Genomic DNA, 21,700 nt, shown 5'->3' with positions numbered 1-21,700 from the left:
TCAAAAATATCTTTCATACATAACTATTTACCCACGTTACTGATTACTTTTTAGCATGAATTTCTATAATTCCTCAGTTGAGAAGTATAATTTCAAGTATTCTGAAAGTTCTTCATATACATAAATTGCTTCTCAGGAAAGTTCAATCAATTTATATTTCTGTCAACAGTTCACGAGACTACTGTTTACCATATTATCATCAGCATTATCACAATTTAAAGAAATCACTGCAGCTTGATGAGTGAAAAAGATTTATTTGTTGTTTTATTTCACAATTCTTTGGCTATAAATGTAGTTAACCAGCTTTCATATATTTCATAGTATAGGAGTATACTCATATACTCATAGCATATTCAGAACCTTTATCCATTTATTGGGGTCTTAGTAGTTTTCATATAGATTTTAACAAGGTATTCTATATTTTATATTTCTGACTACTAGATTGTTACAAATATTCATCTCAGGTTGTCTTTAAAATGTATTTGTTTTTTAAATATGCAGTTTCATTGATTGGCATGCCTTTATTTGACCACTATACAGTATAATCTAATACTGAAGAGCTTACACTCTCTCATTACTTTTCTCTAAAATTTTCTTGACAATTACTGTTTGTTCTTCATTAAATTATCATCATTATGTTTTTGCTAATAATTGTTTTGACAAGTCTATTCCTGGTACTTTAAAATTTTGTTTCTACATACACTTTTAATTAGTTATTATGACATACAGGAAATAAATTGGTTCTTTATATATTTATTTTGAATCCTGCTACTTTATCATAGGTCAGTAATTTCAACCTATCATATACAGGTAATTTTAATCTTGACTCTCCTTTCATTTTTTTAGAGAGAGAGGAGACAGAGAATAGGCCTGTGTGTGTGAGCAGGGAGGGGAGGGGCAGAGGGAAAGAGAGAGAGAATCTTTTTTTTTTTTTTTTTTGAGAGAGCGAATCTTAAGTAGGCTCTACTCGCAGCATGGAGCCTGATATAGGGGCTTGATCTCATGACCTTGAGATGATCTGAGCTAAAGTCAAGAGTCAGATGCCTACCTAACTGAGCCATCCAGGTGTCCCATTGATTCTCCTTTATATATCTTTTATTTATGTTTCAGGTCTTACTGCATTGACTAGAGCTTCCATAACAATGTTAAATATTAAAAGGATCCAGCAATGTTTCTGCTTTAAATTTGGTTTTACAGGGAATGCCTCTGATGCTGCAGTTAAATATCATGCAGGATTTAGATTCCTTTTACCCTAAAGGAATATCTAAATTCTTAAGCTTTAGAAGGAATTGGTTCTGTATTTGATTAAATATCTTTTGTGTTTGTTGCTGACAACAGATATATATATATATATGCATTTTAAAGATTTCATTCATTCATTCATTTATAGAGCATGCAAGGGGGGGAGGGGCAGAGGGAGAGAAAACTCAAGCAGACTTCTGCTGAGTGCAGAGCCTGATGTGGAGCTTGGTCTCACAATCCCTGAGCTTGGTTTCAACCTGAGCTGAAACCAAGAGTCAGAGGCTGAACTGACTGGGCCAGTAAGGTGCCCCCAAAACATCCATAATTTCAACAATCAAATATGCTCTGAGGAATGACTCAGTTCAAGAAAGGAAGGGAAAGAAAAAGGCAATGAAAAAAACAATTTTTGGTTTTCCTTTTCTCTTAAGTTTTTGAAATCTTCATCTGAGCTAAGGTTAAAGATCAGCCATTGGTGAGGTATGAAATACGAGCATCTGGTATAACGCCTAATCTAGGTTCATCCCCCAGCTTTCCTACTTGCCCATTATTATAACTTCAAGCAAGTTTATTTACTTTCAGTTTCTTCATACGTAAAATGGGTTGATACTACATTATCATATGTCATTGTTTACAAGTATTAAAAGAAGTAACGTATAAAGCATCTAGCAGCATCTTAGTACACTGGAACCTTTGATACCTGGGTCCCTTCTTCCTTATTCTTCACATCAATACATGACCAAATTTAGGATGAATGTCTAATTGTGTTTTTATATGTAAATATATGTATAGAGGTTCAAAATCAGGAATATAATACTAAATGAAAATATACTTACATTTAGTTTTTCAAGAGGTTGTCCTAAAGAGTAAATGACGTAAGACTGAAGGTGATCTGTGTATTTTTGTTTGGCTTCTTTTTTTTCAGCTTCCAGACATGAGATTTTCAAACGAGAAAGTGTTGCAAAAATATGGTGAAAATTTTCCATCATAACTACATCCCTGGGGGTCTTCTGGCTTTCATTTGCTACTTTCTCCACTGAAATCAAAAAAGAAAAAAAATAATATCCTGACATGAATATTAGCTATAAAAATATTTACATGATTTTTTCATTTCTAAGTTTAAGAAGGAACATATTTGTGGACCTAATAAAACATATGGAAGGGTCTTCATATGTACCTAGCCCTAATAAAAAAATCACTCTGAAATAGTCATACATATATATATATGGAAGTGTTATATATAATCAAGGTGGCTTTACAAATCAGTGGAGAAATGATGAATTACTCAAAATGTGTAAGGACAACTAGCTGGACTTTTTGAATACACTAATAAATCTGGATTCCTATTTCTCATTTTCAGCCAAAGAAATTCTAAATTGCTCAATTACATATGAAAAAAGCAAATAAATATAATCATAAGTATTAAGGCAAATAAAGCTAATTAAAAAAATGATTTTGTGATAGCATGACATTTTTACAAATGGTCCAAAACTTAGAAATCATAAAAGGAAAGCTGGATAAATCTGACATGAAAATTTAAAGCTGCTGCATGATAAAAAAAAAAAAACCAACAAAATAAATTTTAGTCTATTAGGCTGACAAAGAATAAAAACTGATAATACTTACTGATATTCAGCATTAATGAGATGTGATGAAAACTTTCACCAACTGCTAGAATACTAAACTGGTATAACCTCTCTGTGAGGCAGTTTGGCAAATGCCTTGAGATATATGCAAACCTTCTGACCTGGTAATTCCATTTCTAGTAATTTACACCAAGGAAATTACTCGACAAGAATCCAAAAATATATGCAAAAAACTGGAAACAAACTAAATGCCTATTAATAGATTTGATAAATGATATATGAAATACTATGTAATCATTAAAAATGATTATAGCTACAATATAAATTGACAAGGAAAGGCATTAGAATTATAGAGTAGCAGATTCCAAAACAGAGTGCTAGGTATGATAAAAACTTTTGTATTCAAGAACACACACACATACACACAATAAGCACATATACACGAAGAAGTACTGAAAAGTTTAGAATGGCAAAATTAAATGTTATCTCTGCCTGGTGAAATTACAAATTATCTTTATTTTCTTCTTCATTTTTAAAATCTGTTTTTTGATTTCGGGGGGTATATAATGAGCATATATTACTTTACAGTCAGATGAAGCAAATCTACTTTGAAATAAATTTTTCTTTCTTTTTTTTTTAAGTAGGCTTCATACCCAGCATGGAGCCCAGTGCAGGGTTTGAACTCATGCCCCTAAAATACAGACCTGAGCTGAGATTAAGAGTGATGCTTAACCAACTGAGCCACCCACATGCAAGCTACTTTGAATTTTAAAAGAAATATCAACCATACAGTCAATCATGTAATTTATCTATTTTTCCTCTAGATATGCTTCCATTGAAAATGTTATATGTAATTGGTAAGAGGATTCCAATTTCTGTCAATTATTTTAGCTTTTAAAATTTATGAATATATGCAATCAGATCATTTATTTCAAACTAAGTGGCACATCATACTCTTTCTGTAACTTACTTGTGGGATCTGACACAGAAGACAGTATTTTAGCATTAACCTATCTTATGTGTGAAAATCTCATGTCTAGAACCTTTCATATCTCAGATATGAAAACTGAGGCCTAAAGAAGCAAACTGATTTGCTTAAGGTTACATACACATCACTGTCTATCATCACCAGAAGACTCTTGATAAAATGCAAATGTAAAATCTCATTCTTTTAAGTTTGTTTATTTTTATTCATTCATTCATTCATTCATTCATTTATTTATTTTATTTATTTATGATAGGCACACAGTGAGAGAGAGAGAGAGGCAGAGACATAGGCAGAGGGAGAAGCAGGCTCCATGCACCGGGAGCCCGTCGTGAGATTCGATCCCGGGTCTCCAGGATCGCGCCCTGGGCCAAAGGCAGGCGCTAAACCGCTGCGCCACCCGGGGACTACCTTCTTTTAAGTTAAAAAATTTTTTATTCGGGGATCCCTGGGTGGCTCAGCAGTTTTGCGCCTGCCTTTCACCCAGGGCACGATCCTGGAATCCTGGGATCGAGTCCCGTGTCGGGCTCCTGGCATGGAGCCTGCTTCTCCCTCCGCCTGTGTCTCTGCCTCTCTCTCTCTCTCTTTCTGTCATAAATAAATAAATAAATAAATCTTTAAAAAAATTTTTATTTGATAAACTCAAACCAATATATATTCCTTAATAGGAAAGTTGAACTTTTTTCATGTGTTTTCTTTCTTTTCTATTATTTTATTCATTGTCATTATTTGATTATATAGGACTTCCTTATATCTTAACCAATTATCTGAGATAAATTAAATGTGTAATAAGTATTTCATTTTGTCAAAAACATTGAAAAAATTTTTTTAAAAAGGTCAATTTTTGTGATTAAAAAAGGAATTCCAATTTTGCATAGTGATAATCCCAAATGAACCTTAAGACAGAAGTGGTTCCTGATTAATATGAATAGGTTTTATGTACTGCTTATTTTTCAGGTTCAAGAAATATCTACTTTCAGAAAACTTAAAAAAGATGACAATATGGAAAATAAACATATCTATAAAATAATACACATATCCTCCAACTAATGAGTTACCATAAATACTGAAAACAATGAAAAAATTCTTTAGAACATAACAAAAGCTTACCATTAACAAATACTCCTCTGATAAGTTTAGTATATGCTTTATCTAGATCTCCACGACGTTCAGCATTTTTAAAAATCGATTCTGCGAGTCCAGCAAATTCTTCAAATTCAGCAACAAATGGAAGAATTCCTACTTTACTCTTCTTTGAGATTTTTACTTCTTCCATTTGCCTTATTTGGTTACTCTACAGTTAGGCAGAAAGCAAGGGAGAGAAATAGCCAAGCAACTTATAAATAATATAATCATAAGCAAACATATACATCATAGAGGCAGGACATAATTTAGTACCTCAAACTTTTTTTTGGATGTTTACTAATTACAGATTAATACAATAGGGATAACTAAGAAACACTATTTTTATAGATTAAAAAGTACATATATATATATTTTTTTGTTGTTAGGGAAGGAGAGACAGAGAGAGAAAGAGAAAGAGGGTGAGGGGCAGAGAGAGAGAGAGAGAGAGAGAATCTTAAGCATGTAGCCCAATGTGGGGCTCAAACTCACAACCCTGAGATCATGACTTGAGCTGAAATCAAAAGAGTCAAAAGCTTTAACCAACTTGCGAGTGCTTCAAAAGTACATATATTTTAAGAAAATAAAGTCGAGGAAAAAAGCTAAATTATTTAAAACAAGCTACAATCAAGTTTTTGTTCAAAGTGAAAACAAGCTATAGTTCTATCATTCATGAAAGAGAAGTATAAGGCGATTGTTCATTTTAAGGCAGAGTAGATACCAGAGCATGCACAGGATTTCTCTAGGTTATTTCTAATTGGTGGCCATGTGGCCAAGTTTGGAATCATAGTCATTTCCAATTTTCATTAGCCTAAAAATCTGTGCTTGGAAAGACCAGATTTCTGGTCTTGGAAAGACCAGATTTCTTTAATTTCTGGATATAAAAACAGAGAGGGGGAAAAGGCATTTCTACAATGGGTATACACTATATAGTTTGCCATGTATCTATTAGTTACATTTTCTACTTACTCTACTTATTTCAGCACAGTGCTTGTGGATGATGGTGACAAAATACAAAAGGGATGTCTCATATAGACAAAACCTAGATATTTGGGTCCAAAAAAGATTCATGAATTCAATTATGGTTCTGTGTACTTCTCAGAGGGACCTAGGTTAGAATTACACTGCCAAATGCTACTAAACATTTTTACTTCTATCTAGAATTTCATAAATGATTTTGAGGATGTAACTTGAAAATCATGACATGTGGCTTAAAAAAAGTAGTTATTTGTAGGCTACAGGCATTAGTATAGCAAATCCCATGGAGTACTATCAACCATTTGATACTATCTTAACTATTACAGCACACCCGTTATTGCAATTCACTTTATTACAGTTCACAGATACTGCATTAAAAGAATTAAAAAAAAATTCTTATAAATTGAAGGTCTGTGGCCATCCTGCACTGGCAAGTCCATGTGACACTGTGGTAACTGTTTGGCAATATATCAAACTTTTCCATTATTATTTGTTATGGTGATCTGTGACCAGTGATTTGTTTAGGGTGCCACAAACTGTGCCCATATAAGATGGCAAACTTAATCAATAAATGTGTGTATTCAGACAGCTCCATCAATCAGCCATTCCCCCAGCTCTCTCCCTCTGCTTAGGTCCAGAAACAGTTTTATTCCCTGAAATACTGTATTGGCATGAGGCCAATTAATAGCCCTACAATGGCCTCTAAGTGCTCAAGCGAAAGGAAGGGTCTCATGCCTCTTACTTTAAATCAATAGCTAAAAAATGATTAAGCTTAGTGAGGAAGGCATGTGAAAAGCTGGCAGGCCAAAAGCTAGGCCTCTTGTGCCAAACAGTCAAGTTGTGAATGCACAAGAAACTTTTTAAAGGAAATTAAAAGTGCTACTCCAGTGAACACACAAATGATAAGAAAGCAAAACAGTCTTCTTGCTCATATGGAGAAAGTTTTGAGGTCAGGATAGAAGACCAAACCAGCCCATACTATTCCCTCAAGCCAAAAAGCCCAATCCAGAGCAAGGCCCTCTTTTGCATGAAGGCTGAGAGAAGGGAAGAAAGGTGCAGAGGAAAAGTCTGACACTAGCAAAGGTTGGTTCATGGGATTTAAGAAGCCATCTCCATAACATAAAGTGCAAGGTGAAGGAGCAAGTGCTGATGGTGAAGCTGCAGCTAGCTACTCAGAAGATCTAGCTAAGATCTTCTTCAAGATGACTACACTAAGCAACAGATTTTCAATATAGACAAAACAGCCATATTTTGGGGGAAGATGCCATCTAGGATTTTCAAAGCTAGAGATGTCAATGCCTGGCTTCAAAGCTTCAGGGGACGCACTGACTCATTTGTTATGGGCTAATGTAGCTGGTGACTTTAAGTTGAAGCCAATGCTCATTAACTATTCCCCAAATCCTAGGGCCCTTAAGAATTATGCTAAATTTACTCTGCTTGTGCTCTATAAATAGAACGACAAAATCTGGATGGCAGCTCAGCTGTTGATAACATGATTTATTGACTGTTTCAAGCCCACTGTTGAGACCTACTATTCAGAAAAAAAGATTTCTTTAAAAATATTACTGCTCATTGACAATGTACCTGGCTACCCAAGAGCTCTGATGGGGATGGACAATGAGATTTAATGTTGTTTACATGTTTGCTAACACAACATCCATTCTGCAGCCCATGGATCAAGGAGTCTTTTCAACTTTCAAGTTTTATTATTTAAGAAAAATATTTTGTAAGGCTAAGCTGCCATAAGTAGTGATTCCTCTGATGGATCTGGGCAAAATAAAGTAAAAACCTTCTGGAAAGCATTTCACCATTCTAGATGCCATTAAGAACATTTGTGTTTCATGAGAAGAGGTCAAAGTATCAACACGAACAGGTTTCTAAGCCTCATGGAGGACTTCAGTAGAGGTAGTAACTGCAGATGTAGTGGAATTAGAATTAGGAGGGGAGCCTGAACATGGGACTGGAATTGCTGTAACCTCATGATATAACTTTAATAGATGAGGAGTTGCTTCTTGTGGATGAGTCAGGAAAGTAGTTTCTTTTTTTTTTTTTAATATTTATTTATTTATTTATTTATTTATTTATTTATTTATGAGAGGCAGAGACGTAGGCAGAGGGAAAAGTAGGCTCCCTGCGGGGAGCATGATGCAAGACTCAATTCCAGGACTCCAGGATCATGACCTGAGCCAAAGGCAGATGCTCAACCACTGAGCCACCCATATGCTCAAAAAAGTGGTTTCTTGAGAGGGAACCTATTCTTGGTGAAGAGGCTGTGAAGACTGTTGAAATGACAATAAGAGATTTAGAATATTACATAAATTTAGTTGACAAAGCAGTGGCAGGGTGTGAGAGGATTATCCCCAATTCTGAGAGAAGTTCTGCTGTGGGCAAAATGTTATCAAATATCTTTGCATGCTACAGAGAAACTGTTTCTGAAAAGAAGAGTTGATTTATGGGGCAAACTTCATTATTGTCTTATTTTAAGAAATTGCCACAGCCAACCCAACCTTCAGCAACCACCTCCCCGATCAGCCAGCAGCCATTAACATGGAGTGAAGACCTTCCATCGGCAAAAAGATTATGACCCACTGAAAGCTCAAATGATGCTTAGCATTTCTTGGCAATAAAGTATTTCTAAATTCAGTTATGTACATTGTTTTTTAGACATAATGCTACTGAACACCAATAGACTACAGTATAATATAAACATAACTTTTATATGTACTGAGAGACCAAAAAATTCATCTGAATTAACTTCATTTCAATAACTCCTTGCTTTATTGTGATCCTTGCTTTATTGCAGTAGTGTGGACCAAGTGAACCTGAAGAATACTATGAGGTGTTCCACTGCATCAGTATTGTAATTGTGAGAAGTAAAAATGGATGCAGTAATAGAGGGTAGTGTAAGACTGTAGGTGCTGGAAACAGACTGGGTATGAATACTAATTCCATCACTCTTTACTGTTGACCTGGGAAAAATAACACAACCCCTCAGAATCTATCTTATGTAGGGGAGAGGAAGTTGTGAAGATCAGATGAGGTTAATATGTGCAAGGTGCTTAGAACAGTGCCTGGTATACAGTAAGCACTAATTTATGAATGCTGGTCTATGGCCATTATTAAGCTACATGAGGATTTTTCTTCAGTGCGCCATTTAAATGCACAGGATATAATTATAGCCCGAATATACTTAAACTTTAACAGGAAATATCCTAAATGAAAAAAAAAATAATCCTAAATGATGCTTGGTTGTAATTGGTACAAGAAAAAGACAATGCATTTATTTAAGAAATGAGCCATGAGTGTGCTTGGGTGGCTCAAGTCAGTTAGCCATTGGCTTCTCGGTTTTGGCTCAGGTCATGATCTCGGGGTCATAAGACTGAGTCCTGTGTTGGGCTCTGTGCTAGGCTTAGAGCCTACTTAACATTCTCTCCCTCTCTCTCTCTCCCTCTGCCCCTTCCTCTCAACTCACACACGTGTGTGTATGCTCTTTCTCTCAAAAGAAAAGCCATCAATGAACTAAATCTTATAAAAGCAAAATTTCTCTCAAGCTCAATGTATGCATTATTTGCAGCAGATTACTCGACATAGAGGTTATTCAGTGATTAAGACTACAAGTTGGATGCAAGGCACACATCACTATATTACTTATCCATCCCTTGTCCATGGCAATTTAACCAAATCATATCATTCTCAAAGGTTTAAGAGCACAAATCCATATCACTATAGTGTGAAGAATTTTGGAAAGTAAATTAAATGCAGATCATAATGTAGGGCCCAACTTGGTAGTACTTGATTTCTTACTTAATTTTTTTTTTTTAAGATTTATTTATTTCTGGAGGGTATTATGCTGAGTGAAGTAAGTCAGTCGGAGAAGGACAAACATTATATGTTCTCATTCATTTGGAGAATATAAATAATAGTGAAAGGGAATATAAGGGATGGGAGAAGAAATGTGTGGGCAATATCAGAAAGGGAGACAGAACGTAAAGACTGCTAACTCTAGGAAACGAACTAGGGGTGGTAGAAGGGGAGGAGGGCGGGGGGTGGGAGTGAATGAGTGACGGGCACTGGGGGTTATTCTGTATGTTAGTAAATTGAACACCAATAAAAAATAAATTAAAAAAAAAGATTTATTTATTTGACAGAGAAAGAGCACAAGCAGGGGGAACAGTAGGGAGAGGGAGAGGGAGAAGCAGGCTCCCTGCTGAGCAAGGAGCCCCATGTGCGGCTCCATCCCAGGACTCTGGGATCAGGACAGGATCTGAAGGCAGACTCAACGGACTGAGCCACCCAGGCACCCCTGTCACTTTCTAACTAGCTCTAGCACAATTTAGGCTAGCCTCCTTAGTCTTGTTGTGTTCTTTGAAGAACAGCAGATACTTTGAGCTTGGCCACTAGGTGAAAGAACCAAACTCAGGTGCTATCTGTTCCATTTGCTACAGCCATCTGACATTCATGCTTTTGGGTCAATACAAACAAGCCCATTCACTACCTTTTCAAGGCATGCCTTAGATCCTAGTCTTGTCCCAAATACCAAAATGTACTGAGTACACACTATTCACCAGAAGCTGTGAGAAGACAGGAGTTAAAATAGGACACAGAGAGATGTCCCTTTAGTGGCAAAAGAAAAATCCTTTAGATTTTATGAGAAAATACTGAGTTTATACCTTTGTCTAAGTTAATTTTACTTTGTTTTCCCACTGTTCTGTCTTGAATAACATGAACATTCTTTAATAAACTATTATTACTTGCCACCACGGCGGCAGCAGCACCACCATTATGAGCTATCACTAAGGCCTTACTTCTATGCAAGGCAGTGTGTGCTAATAAGCACTTTATTTGAACCCACATCTACCTCTACCTGATACTACATCCTATACTTTTAACAATTATGTTGTGTTGGATTAACAGGTATTATATAAAGTTATATTTTACTAATAAAAGCAACAAAGCCTTCATAGGCTGGAAATGTACAGTGTCTCATGATTTAGTGTTTCTACTGGGTCACATGGGACTCATTATCTTAGCCTTTGGCCACTCTTCATTCTCCCTTTGGTTCTCAGCTTGCAGTCAGATCCTCTAGGTTTAGTATCACCACAGGAGAAGGTGGGAGAGGGAAGAGGATAAGGGTCAAATTTCATAGTATTTCAAATACCAAGAGAAATCATGTGGTAAGGAGAGGACTAAGAAGGTGACATTTAGGTTTCTATAGATAACGTAGGTTGCCTTCATACTTTAAAAACTCAATAAATATTTTCCAAAAGTATAAAAATGATGTGGATTTTACCTGCCCTTAATATTTTTATCTCCTATTATTTTATGAATATTCAAGAGCTGGATATAACTTAGAAGTTACATAGTAGAAATATTCAGATGATAGACATCCACTTTTACACACTAACTAGAAGCTTTGATTTTAGAACCTGGCCCAGCCCAAATCATATCTACAAGCTTACCAAAACCTAGTGAACAAAAATAAAGTTGTTAATGATTTTTCTTTCCTATTAGAAGGAAGAACATAATGATTGCTGGAAGTTATTATAAGAAAAATGTACTCTCTATTTTTTTTAAAGAATTAAAAAAAAAAGATTTATTTATTTATTTGGGATGGTGAAGGAGGGCACTGAGCCCAGAGCTCAATGTAGGGCTCCATCTCAGGACCCTGAGATCACAAACTGAGTGGAAACCAAGAGTCAGATGCTTAACCAACTGCACCACTCAGGTGCCCCAAAGAACAATGGATGCTTAAAATAAAGCAATATAATTATTAATTAAAGCTATTAAGTGAGTAAACTAAAACAACTAATTAAGTCAATAATTTAAACAATTAAAATAATCTAATTATTAATTTTCCTATTAGAACATATTTAAAAAAGAACAACAATAAATCCAAATGATAGTTTCAATTGTTTTATGTGATTTATGATCACTAATCAGTTAACTGAGATTTCAGTCACCTAGTAGACCTCTCAAGCAGCTGCTACCTCAGTGCCACTTACTCCAGAACTTGCCAAGATTCATACACAGTGTAGAAGGGGAAATGGCTAGCACCGTAGCACCCAACTAACTCTGTTCACATAAATTGCAGCCAATACTCTACTTCAGGACTTTGAGGGATGGGAATAGTAGATCCTCCAATGAAAAACTGGAAATCTCTTGATTTAAATACATTTACCTATTTCTTGCAACGATTAGAATTCTAAGTGATTTTAAAAAAACAAACTTACAATGCATTTGTCAAAGTTCCTTTTGACAGTCACCAAAACATTTCCTAATGTCGTACTCAGAAAAGAAGCAGGGTCTACATTTTGTGCAGTCCACACATGATGACTCATCTTGACAAGCATGTAAAGGGAGTTAAAGCTATCAATTTTATCTCCTAATGCAATTAGGTTGTTCAGTTCTGGCTCAATACAGCGAAATATTTTAATCATCATTTGACGGATCATATCTTTCCTGTTCAGAAAACACACAAAGTATAGGAATTTATTACAGGTTTCTATAACTTTAATCTTTATTTTTAACTTTAATCCACAGTATATACACAAAATAACTAAAATTTTATATCTTAATTAAAAATGTCCATTCATGATGAACAATTTCATCATACAGCAGTTTCCAACATAAAAATATTTTTTGAAGTTTTATTACTCAAAATATAACTTTGTATCATGTGTAAAGCTGGATCCTGAAATGTGCTTTGTAATTTCTGAGAAATATCCTGCAATTCAAATGCTACTTCTTACCAGCAAACATTAAAATTGATTGCATTTTTGTGTGTGTGTGTGTGATCACTACAGCAAAAAAGAGCTAAAGGGTCAGACAACAGGACGAATTTCAACTCAGACCTTTAAGGCACTGGGCAGACATGTCAGTGTTCTGAGTGTTGTGAAATACCAGAATCATCTGGCTCCTCAGTGAACAGTACTCCTTCTTCCCTTCAAAATAAACAACGGATAGTAACAAATACATACTCAGATGAAACAGGCAGTGGCACACCAGCATTATGCTGCCGGGAAAATGGTCCTCCATCGAGGTCCTCTGCTTCAGTCTGCAAAAATTATTCAGGTACTTTACATAATAAAAGACCAACAATTTGACTAGTTTATATAGCAAAAGCCTGCTCAGTCTTAAAATTCCTAGGAGAGAATAGATTATGAAAAATAATGATTTTTAAAGGTAGTATTACTGATAAAACTATATAATTTAGTATGTTGTTTAAGAATGTTTATAAAATGTTTTGTTCTTAGATTTTATCTGAGAATTATTGTGGGCTGAGAAGATAGGCTTGTGTGTCCCATGAAGGGAAAGTGTGGACAGAGAAATTACAGAAGGCTCTGAGGGGCTGTGGGAATGGGGGGAAGGTAGCTCAAAAAAACCCAGAAACAACTTTTAAGAGAGAATTTTAAAAATTAAAGAAATCTCATTAATCATTCAAATAAAACTCTGGCATTAAAAAAAATGCTATTAAAAACCCTTAGAGGGGCACCTGGGTGGCTCAATTGGTTAAGCCTCTACCTTTGCCTGAGGTCATGATCCCGGGATCCTGGGATGGAGCCCCACAAGGCAAGGGGCCCTCTGCTCAGTGGGGAGTCTGTTTCTCCCTCTCCCTCTGCCTGTGCTCCCCCTGCTTGTGCTCTCTGTTAAATAATAAATAAATAAAGTCTTAAAAAAAATTCTTAGGCTAACAAGCCAACTTACTACCATCATCATCTATAACAGCAAATTCATTTTATGATTGCTTTTTTTATGTTGACTCTGTTTTTTTAAGATGACCTGATATTTTTTTCAAGTAAGCTTTACACTCAACATGGGGCTCAAACTCATAGCCCCGAGATCAAGAGACATAATGCTCTATCAACTGAGCCAGCCAGGCATCCCAAGATGACTTTAATTTAAAAAATCACTTTATTTGCATTGTGCTTTTAAGTTTTTCAAAATATTGCAGCAGTCTCTCATTTCTTACATATGTGCCACCTGAGAGGCATGCTGAATAGGGATTATTATATTCATTGTACAGATAAGGAAAACTAGGGATTAAATAATTGGTTTAAAGTCTCATAGCTAGTTAGTAACAAAGACATAGGAAAGATTCAGATTTGGGGCTTGTTTCTTTCTTTTTCTTTCTTTTTTTTTTTTTTTTTGCTAGACCATGGTATATACACTGAAATATCTTTTTTCTTTTTGGCAATTATATTTTTTCTTTATGCTAAAATTGCTTTTTGAATAATATTTATTACAAAGTAAATTCAGACATTTTCCCCTCACTAATTTAGAGGAGTATTAAATCTGATGCTCAAACTCTAACTATCACTGTTTTTTTATTATCTTCTGGTATGATAAAAACTACTGAAAAAAATCCTTACACTGTGAATTTTTTCTTTTTTCTCTTCTGATATTGAAATTGTGACAATAAATTAATTAGGCTAATTATACTGCAGATCATAAATATTAGCCAATAAATAAATGTGAGCCATACCATAGTTCCAGGCATACTTTGATGTTGCTGTAGTTTGAAAAATTTACTTATGAAGTCCTGTTCTGCCAGACACAAGGGCTCTAGTTCACTTAGTACCTGTTCAAAGATCTGAAGAAAACAAAAATGAACTGCATCAAATGCTTAAAAAACTGCCACATTTAATTCACTTTTCTGTAGGGACCATAGATACTTTATCTATAATCTCAATAGAATCCCAAAAGCAACTACTCCAAGATTGATAGGATGATGCAGAAGTATCAAGGCTTAACAGGGCCAGGCATACCTAAAATAAAACTCACAATAATGATTCACTTGAAATCTGCAAAGAGGAACACAGAGATAAACTTTTTAAACTTAATGCATTGCAGAGAACAGTTTAACTTCATAAAAACTGTTATTTCCTCTTTACTTTGTAGTTGGCTCAAAGAACTTAGAGATGGGGATCCCTGGGTGGCGCAGCGGTTTGGCGCCTGCCTTTGGCCCAGGGCGCGATCCTGGAGACCCGGGATCGAATCCCACATCGGGCATCCCGGTGCATGGAGCCTGCTTATCCCTCTGCCTATGTCTCTGCCTCTCTCTCTCTCTCTCTCTATCATAAATAAATGAAAATTGAAAAAAAAATTAAAAAAAAAAAGAACTTAGAGATGCAAGCACTTAATCATTTTTTCATGTAATGATTTATAATAAATTCTAATAAAGCTGTTATATCAATGAATTGATAACACACAATTCAGTTGCCATCTGACTAGTATTTTTTTCAGATTCAGAATTCTAAAGTAAGATATGGTTAATTCATAGAGTCAACAAAGCCCAAATCCTCAAACATACTTAAAGCAATAACTGCTATTAGAAAACAAATGTTAATATTTAAGACATATTTGTTCCTTTATTTTACCTTATCAAATTTGGTCCTGTCGGCAACATCGAGATCAGAGGCAGACATGTTTCCCATATCCAACAAAGAAGATGACTGAGATCTGCGATTCCCTGAACTCTGAACGCTGAGTTTATTTAGACTAGAAGTAGATCCAGTTAATTTCCCAGAACTTCCATGAAGACCTAAGAAATAATAGAACTTTGAAAGTTGTGACCTTATGGACAAAAGACCCATAGCGTAAATGAGGGCTGTCTTCTACTGTCTTCGTCTTCAGTGCTCATATCAGTCATTGCACAAGTCTACTGCATGGGGTGGGGGTGGGGGAGCTGTAGAGTGTCCTGCTCTCTCATCAGCATTTGTGCCCTATTCTTCAGCATACTGTAAAGAATAGTGAAAACTACACAGATCTACAGAATAGGACTAAAGGGGTCTCATAATCTATACCTGGCCCAGTACCATCAAAGTCACCTGATATTTCCAGACTAAAGTAGATGGAAGATTTCCTTCCTACTCAAAAGACATAAATACAGATGAAGGCCAATGACTCCTTAGTGTACTAGCTAATGTGACTTTTTAAATTTTTTAATGACTTTTTTTAATTTCTGAAGAAAACAGCCATATTCCAATATTACTTGCCTCCACATTAAGTGAAAATATTGGGTTGAACCATATAAAACTGCTAGTACTCGATCATTCTTGCCCTACAAAAAGTCAATTACTATGATTCAACTTAACACATTCCAGAACCCCGAAACTCCGCTTTGTTACTGCTCTGTTCAGTAAATGAACTGATTAACTACAGTTCTTTAAAAACTAAACAAAATGAAGAGAAAAACACCCTTAAAACTTGTTATATTCAAAATACAACTAAAATATGATAAATACATCATGAATTATATATTATGAGACATCTTTGAGGAAAAATGGAAGAATGTGGCTGAATATTCTACATACATCAAGGAATTAAAGGCTTCCATTTTTACAAGAGAATGTATTTATTTTTATTCAGAATTAAATATAAACAATTCTTTTAATCTTCTAAGATATTTCTCAGTTAATCTATATTATTTGTTGATGGTCAGAAGACACATGAAGATCTAATAAGGTCAATTAAAGATAAACTTTGATTTCATTATACAAATCTGACCATAGCTATAAGAATTCTTACAGTTTCTTTTTTTTTTCAAAGAATTTTTTATAGTATCTAAACACAGCCTGAAAACAGAAGTTTAACGGTTAATTAAGCCTTTTCATAAATTTCTGACTACCTACCATATATTTCTAATTACATTTCTTCATATAGCCATACCACTACCATCATGTTGGTTTTCTTTCATTGAACCTGTCAATCAATATTTTTGGTGTAACTTTTTTCAAGAGAAAAAACTAATTTCTAGACATTAAACAAACATGCATTGAGAATACCTACTAATACACTAAGCATACTCACTCTCTGTTTCCTGTTTGACAGCACTTTCTTTTCGAGGCAGTGTAGCTGTGATGGATTAGGTTGCAAGCATCAAAGACAAAGACAAGTTAATAAACTGCAATTTGCACAAACCATGCACAAGAGGAAGTTAAAGCTCTAGTTTAAAAGACACATGCAAAGAACCATGAGCATCAAGTAACAAGAGGTGCAACATATGTTTAGTTGGTCTGCTACTGTTTGACAAATTCTGAGAGAAAAAACTTTACTAGTCTACTAAAAAATTCAGGTAAAAATATTTATATCTGTCAGCCCTTTTCCCAATATTTTTAAATGATTTTTTTAAGTTTATGAAGCTAGTGTACCTAAAATTTAAAAGACTACATTTTTAAGTCTTGTTTTCTGGAAAAAAAAAATCAAACAGTTCAAGTAAAAGTGTTTTTAAAATTTTTAAAAAGTCATTTTATTTTATTTTATTTCAGTCATAATAGGTGTACTCTTTAATTCCCATCCCCTATTTCACCCACCTCCTCACCTCTCCACTGGGAACCATCAATTTGTTTTCTATAGTTAAGAGTCTGTTTCTTGATTTGTCTCTCTTTTTTTTTCCTTTGCTCATTTATTTCCTAAATTTCACATATGAGTGAGATTATATGGTCAAGTAAAAGCTTAATAAAGTGAAAATTTATTAGAACGAAGTTGTAGACTTAGACATTAAGTACATCAACAATCTCATGTCCTGAGAACTCCTGAGAGGAGTCTCCATTGTACTGAACAATATTATATTACATCTGATAAAAAATGAGTGGGACTTTATAATCATTTCAAAATATCAAGCAGAACTACTTAGTAACTGGCTTTATGAACATTTACAATGCAAAGTATATAACAAAATACTAATTATCAGGAGATGGGTAGGTAGATGGAAGGGTAAGGCCAAAGGAACAGGCCTAATACAGGAATCTGAGCAATTTTAGGGTCATTTGGTATTTTTTTATTCTAAAACTTCTCTCTATAATATTTATTAGAGCTATTGTAGAGATCATCTTATGAAACATTCTAAACTCAAATTAGAAGTTAATGTGAAAGCCAAAGAAATTATAGAATGAAAGAGAAAATTAAAGAATATAACTATAACCTGGAAATATTTTAAAAATAGAGAACGTGTCAAGTGTCAGAATCCCTGCCAAACTTCAAGGAATAGCCCAGGTAAAAGCTGCTAACTTGTCATACCACGGATATGTATATCTTTGCAGCCCTAGCTATATTAAGCTCAAGAGAGCCTGAAACGCCAAGGCTAGACATTAAAGTGGTAAGAAGGGATTGCACTAGAGCTACTAGCTGGTCAATTTGAATAGTACCTCCTGGTGGCCTTAAGGTGTCACTAGACTAAGTTCACCAGTTTCAGAGCCTGACACTTTATACACTTTTTTTTGGTATCTAATAAAGAATACAGTTACTAAAGTCGTGCCAATTAATTATAATTTGGGGCTCAGAAAAGCTATATTATTTATCAGCAACAATATTCAGCTTATCTTTTTTTCTTTTTTAAGTAGGTTCATGCTGGCTGTGGAGCCTAGTGCCTGAACTCACGACCTTGAGATCAAGACCTGAGCTGAGGGATCCCTGGGTGGCGCAGCGGTTTAGCGCCTGCCTTTGGCCCAGGGCGCGATCCTGGAGACCCGGGATCGAATCCCACGTTGGGCTCCTGGTGCATGGAACCTGCTTCTCCCTCTGCCTATGTCTCTGCCTCTCTCTCTCTCTGTGTGACTATCATAAAAAAAAAAAAAAAAAAAAAAAAGACCTGAGCTGAGATCAAGAGCAGGATTCCCAACCTATTGAGCCACCCAGGTGCCTCTTCAGGTAACCTTTTAAATATCTTTTTTTTTTTTTTTTAACCTTTTAAATATCTTTAAATAATCTCCACTAGACTGTAAACTTTATGAGGATAGGGTCTTTGCTTATTGCTGCATTCTCAATACTTAGCAGTGCTTATTATATAATAGGTAATTAATATTTATTAAATGAATCTTCTAGCCAGCACTGAATTCAGTCTTGTACTCAAGATTCCTTTTGGAATCAACAAGATTCTTAGTTTAGTGGAGAAATACAAAATGAAAAATAATTTTGATGTACCACTTTTAAGGTTTTGGAAAATTAAATACAAGGGAGGCAGTAATTACATAAATGCATATGTTAAGGGACTGAAATAATGTGTGTGTTGTCCTAGCTATAGAAAGAAAAAAATTGGTGATTTAAAAAATAATTTCTAAATTTCCTTTGCCTGCCATTTCATTAAGTACATTTGGAGAATACAAGGAGAAAAAACCCCCACCAAAATATCAAACATGGTGGGGGGGGGGGGCTTGCGTCTGAATTTATGAAAGCAAAACTGTAATTAAAAAAGGCAATTATGTACATAAAGACCTTATCACAAAGAAAAGATATTTGCTGGTATTTTAACAGTATTCTGAATTACTTGAAGTAAAGTGATAGTCAAGAGTGGATCAAAGAGTATTCCCCTAAATCTCTATGACTATGCTGACTATACATTTCTTTTTATTTTTTTATTTTTTTTAAAGATTTATTTACTTATTTATTCATGATAGACATAGAGAGAGAAAGAGGCAGAGACACAGGAGGAGGGAGAAACAGGCTCCGTGCTGGGAGCCCAACGCGGGACTCGATCCCGGGACCCCAGGATCACGCCCTGGGCCAAAGGCAGGCGCTAAACCGCTGAGCCACCCAGGGATCCCCCTACATTTCCTTTTATAATGTACTTTTAATCTGACTTTCTATTCTTATTAGCATCTGTGTCCCAGGAAATTTTTTTTTTTTTTTTTTTTTTGGTGTCCCAGGATTTTTAGAGCAAATAAAAACCAAAAAAATTTAAATTTTATTTACAATTATTTCATTTTGGTTGACAAATTATCTTTCCAAAATTTCAGGTTTCTATTTTAATTATAATGTCTATTAAAAATTAATTTAAACACAATTTGAATAACTGAAAAGAGATTTAAAAATTTTTTCATTCTACCGTATTTAGAATTTGAGTCATCTGTATTTAACTTGTCCTCTGAATTGTTTATTATTTAGCTTTTCTTCTCTTGTAGCTGATGATATCAAAATAACTGAAATTATGATTTTCTAGTGCCACCACGCATCACAAATTACTCTCTTGTTATTATTTGATACATAAGAAGAAATGTGATTTTAATGCTATTTTAAAACTATAAAAGTGCCTTCTAAACTTCTAATTTAAAAATATTTTAAATGAGATAATTTAAAAACTTCTCAAGGGGAAGAAAAAGAAAATTTAATTTTCAGGTTAATGCAATGATACCATTAAGATACTATTATACTTGTTTTAAATTACATTCTTGTTATGTCATTTATTTCAACTGAACCTCAGGCTTGATAAACTATTATGATACTGGGATTAATAACCTCCTAAGGAAATAATTTTTTGAAAGATGTCCTTTTTACCTCCAGTTTTCATATACTCTAGAAGAGTTCTCTCAAAATAAAATGGTTCACTAACAAGTGATGACAAATATACTAAATGAAAACATTAAACATGTAACTCAATTAATATGCTGCTTACTAAAAAAAAGCATAACATATCCACAGTGAAACATTAACAAGGATATAAACACAGTGCTGTTTAAGAACAATTAACCTTTAGGATGAGTTAGCATTTCTGTTTCCAAAAGCCTATGGTCCCAAGATTATTATCAGTATCTTTACCTAAGTGTTAACATATTTGTACACAGATTCAAAACATTTCAACAATCTGGACTAGTATAATCAATATATTAGAGTTGAATTAAAAAACAACAACAATGAATTACTAAATAATTACCCACTAAAGACAGTCTTCTCTGTCCTAAAGGGAAAGAATGGAAAGATGTGCTATCAATTTCAGTCTTGTTTCCTGATTACCAGAAGTTGCTCAGGGCATAGGCTCCTTTCAACAAGCAAATGCTAAACTCATTATTCTAAAGGGGAACTATGCAGACACACTCAGTACACATTGTAGCCATTTAAGGCCAGGTTTTGACTTGAATAGGCACAGAACTCATCCAAAAGGAACTCCAGAGATGGGTACATGCAAGAGCAGAATGTGGCCTCGGCAAATCCCCTTCCTGGCAACTTGATACTTTCACTGGTTATCTTTTCAAATCATGTTTCTGTCCACTTAACACATTTAAAAGCAACAAAAAAATAACATGCTTGAAAAATACCTTTTTGGAAAAATAAGGTATAATCACAGAAATTTGGGTGACATTTTATAACCCCTTAATGAGGGGAGGAAACACAAACTTTCTTTTTGATTCAAAATAGCCAGTGAGAAGTAAGAAGCCAGGAATCACTTTCATTTCCCTGTAAAGAGCAATGACTTAAGAGATCAATGACTTGCCACCAACTGTTTAAAAAGGCCTTTTAGGAAGTTGGAAACTGAACTCTCAAAGTGTCTCTTAGCCTAATACTTTGTCTACCAGATTGTACTTCGTTTTCTTGTCAACTGCTTTTCCTATGAATAGATCCTTCCATTTATGGGATGAATATACAATTGCCATCAGATTCATATACTACAGAATTTTAGTAAAAGCCGTATCTACAGATATATTTGTTCTGCGAAATAACTATAAATCCATCCAATGCATTAGACTTACTTTTTCATCAATTCTACTGTATCTTCTTCCACCTTGCTCTAAAAAGTCTCAGAATTATTAGTCATAAATAAAACCACTTTTAATGGACTAGAAAACAATGAGCTGAGGTGTCTAAGCTTACCAAACTTCTTGCTTTCTTTAGTTGTGCCAGTCATCTTGATCTTTGCAACTTCAAAGAAATCTTTAATTTCTCTCTCATATAGTCGTGATAAATAATCCATGTAATTCTTAAAATAAAAGTAACAGGTACTTCTTACTAATAAAACAAATGTAACAATTCTGTCCCCCCAAATCCTTCGTGCTTGCTTTAAATTTTGTGGTCTAAACTT

At 34.6% G+C, this 21,700-nt stretch overlaps 1 protein-coding gene across 7 annotated transcripts in view; it reads right to left on the bottom strand.

Moving 5' to 3' along the window:
* The window catches only part of EXOC1 (exocyst complex component 1), a 64,925-nt gene that overhangs the window by 3,883 nt on the left and 39,342 nt on the right, over positions 1-21,700 (bottom strand). For 4 of the 7 annotated variants that reach the window (XM_038556148.1, XM_038556151.1, XM_038556149.1 and 1 more), the window contains 8 exons: positions 21,493-21,598; positions 16,720-16,764; positions 15,288-15,451; positions 14,393-14,500; positions 12,888-12,964; positions 12,141-12,369; positions 4,921-5,104; positions 2,076-2,275 (listed from right to left, as the gene is read on the bottom strand). In XM_038556148.1, the coding sequence (XP_038412076.1) occupies positions 2,076-2,275; positions 4,921-5,104; positions 12,141-12,369; positions 12,888-12,964; positions 14,393-14,500; positions 15,288-15,451; positions 16,720-16,764; positions 21,493-21,598 (1,113 nt within the window). The remainder of the gene's footprint in view (positions 1-2,075; positions 2,276-4,920; positions 5,105-12,140; positions 12,370-12,887; positions 12,965-14,392; positions 14,501-15,287; positions 15,452-16,719; positions 16,765-21,492; positions 21,599-21,700) is intronic. The other 3 variants (XM_038556150.1, XM_038556153.1, XM_038556154.1) reach the window with 1 other exon arrangement.

This window comes from Canis lupus, chromosome 13 (genome assembly GCF_011100685.1).
Source record: "Canis lupus familiaris isolate Mischka breed German Shepherd chromosome 13, alternate assembly UU_Cfam_GSD_1.0, whole genome shotgun sequence".
NCBI lineage: Eukaryota > Metazoa > Chordata > Mammalia > Carnivora > Canidae > Canis > Canis lupus.
Note: the sequence above shows the minus strand (reverse complement) of the source record. Positions and strands in the feature narration are given on the sequence as shown.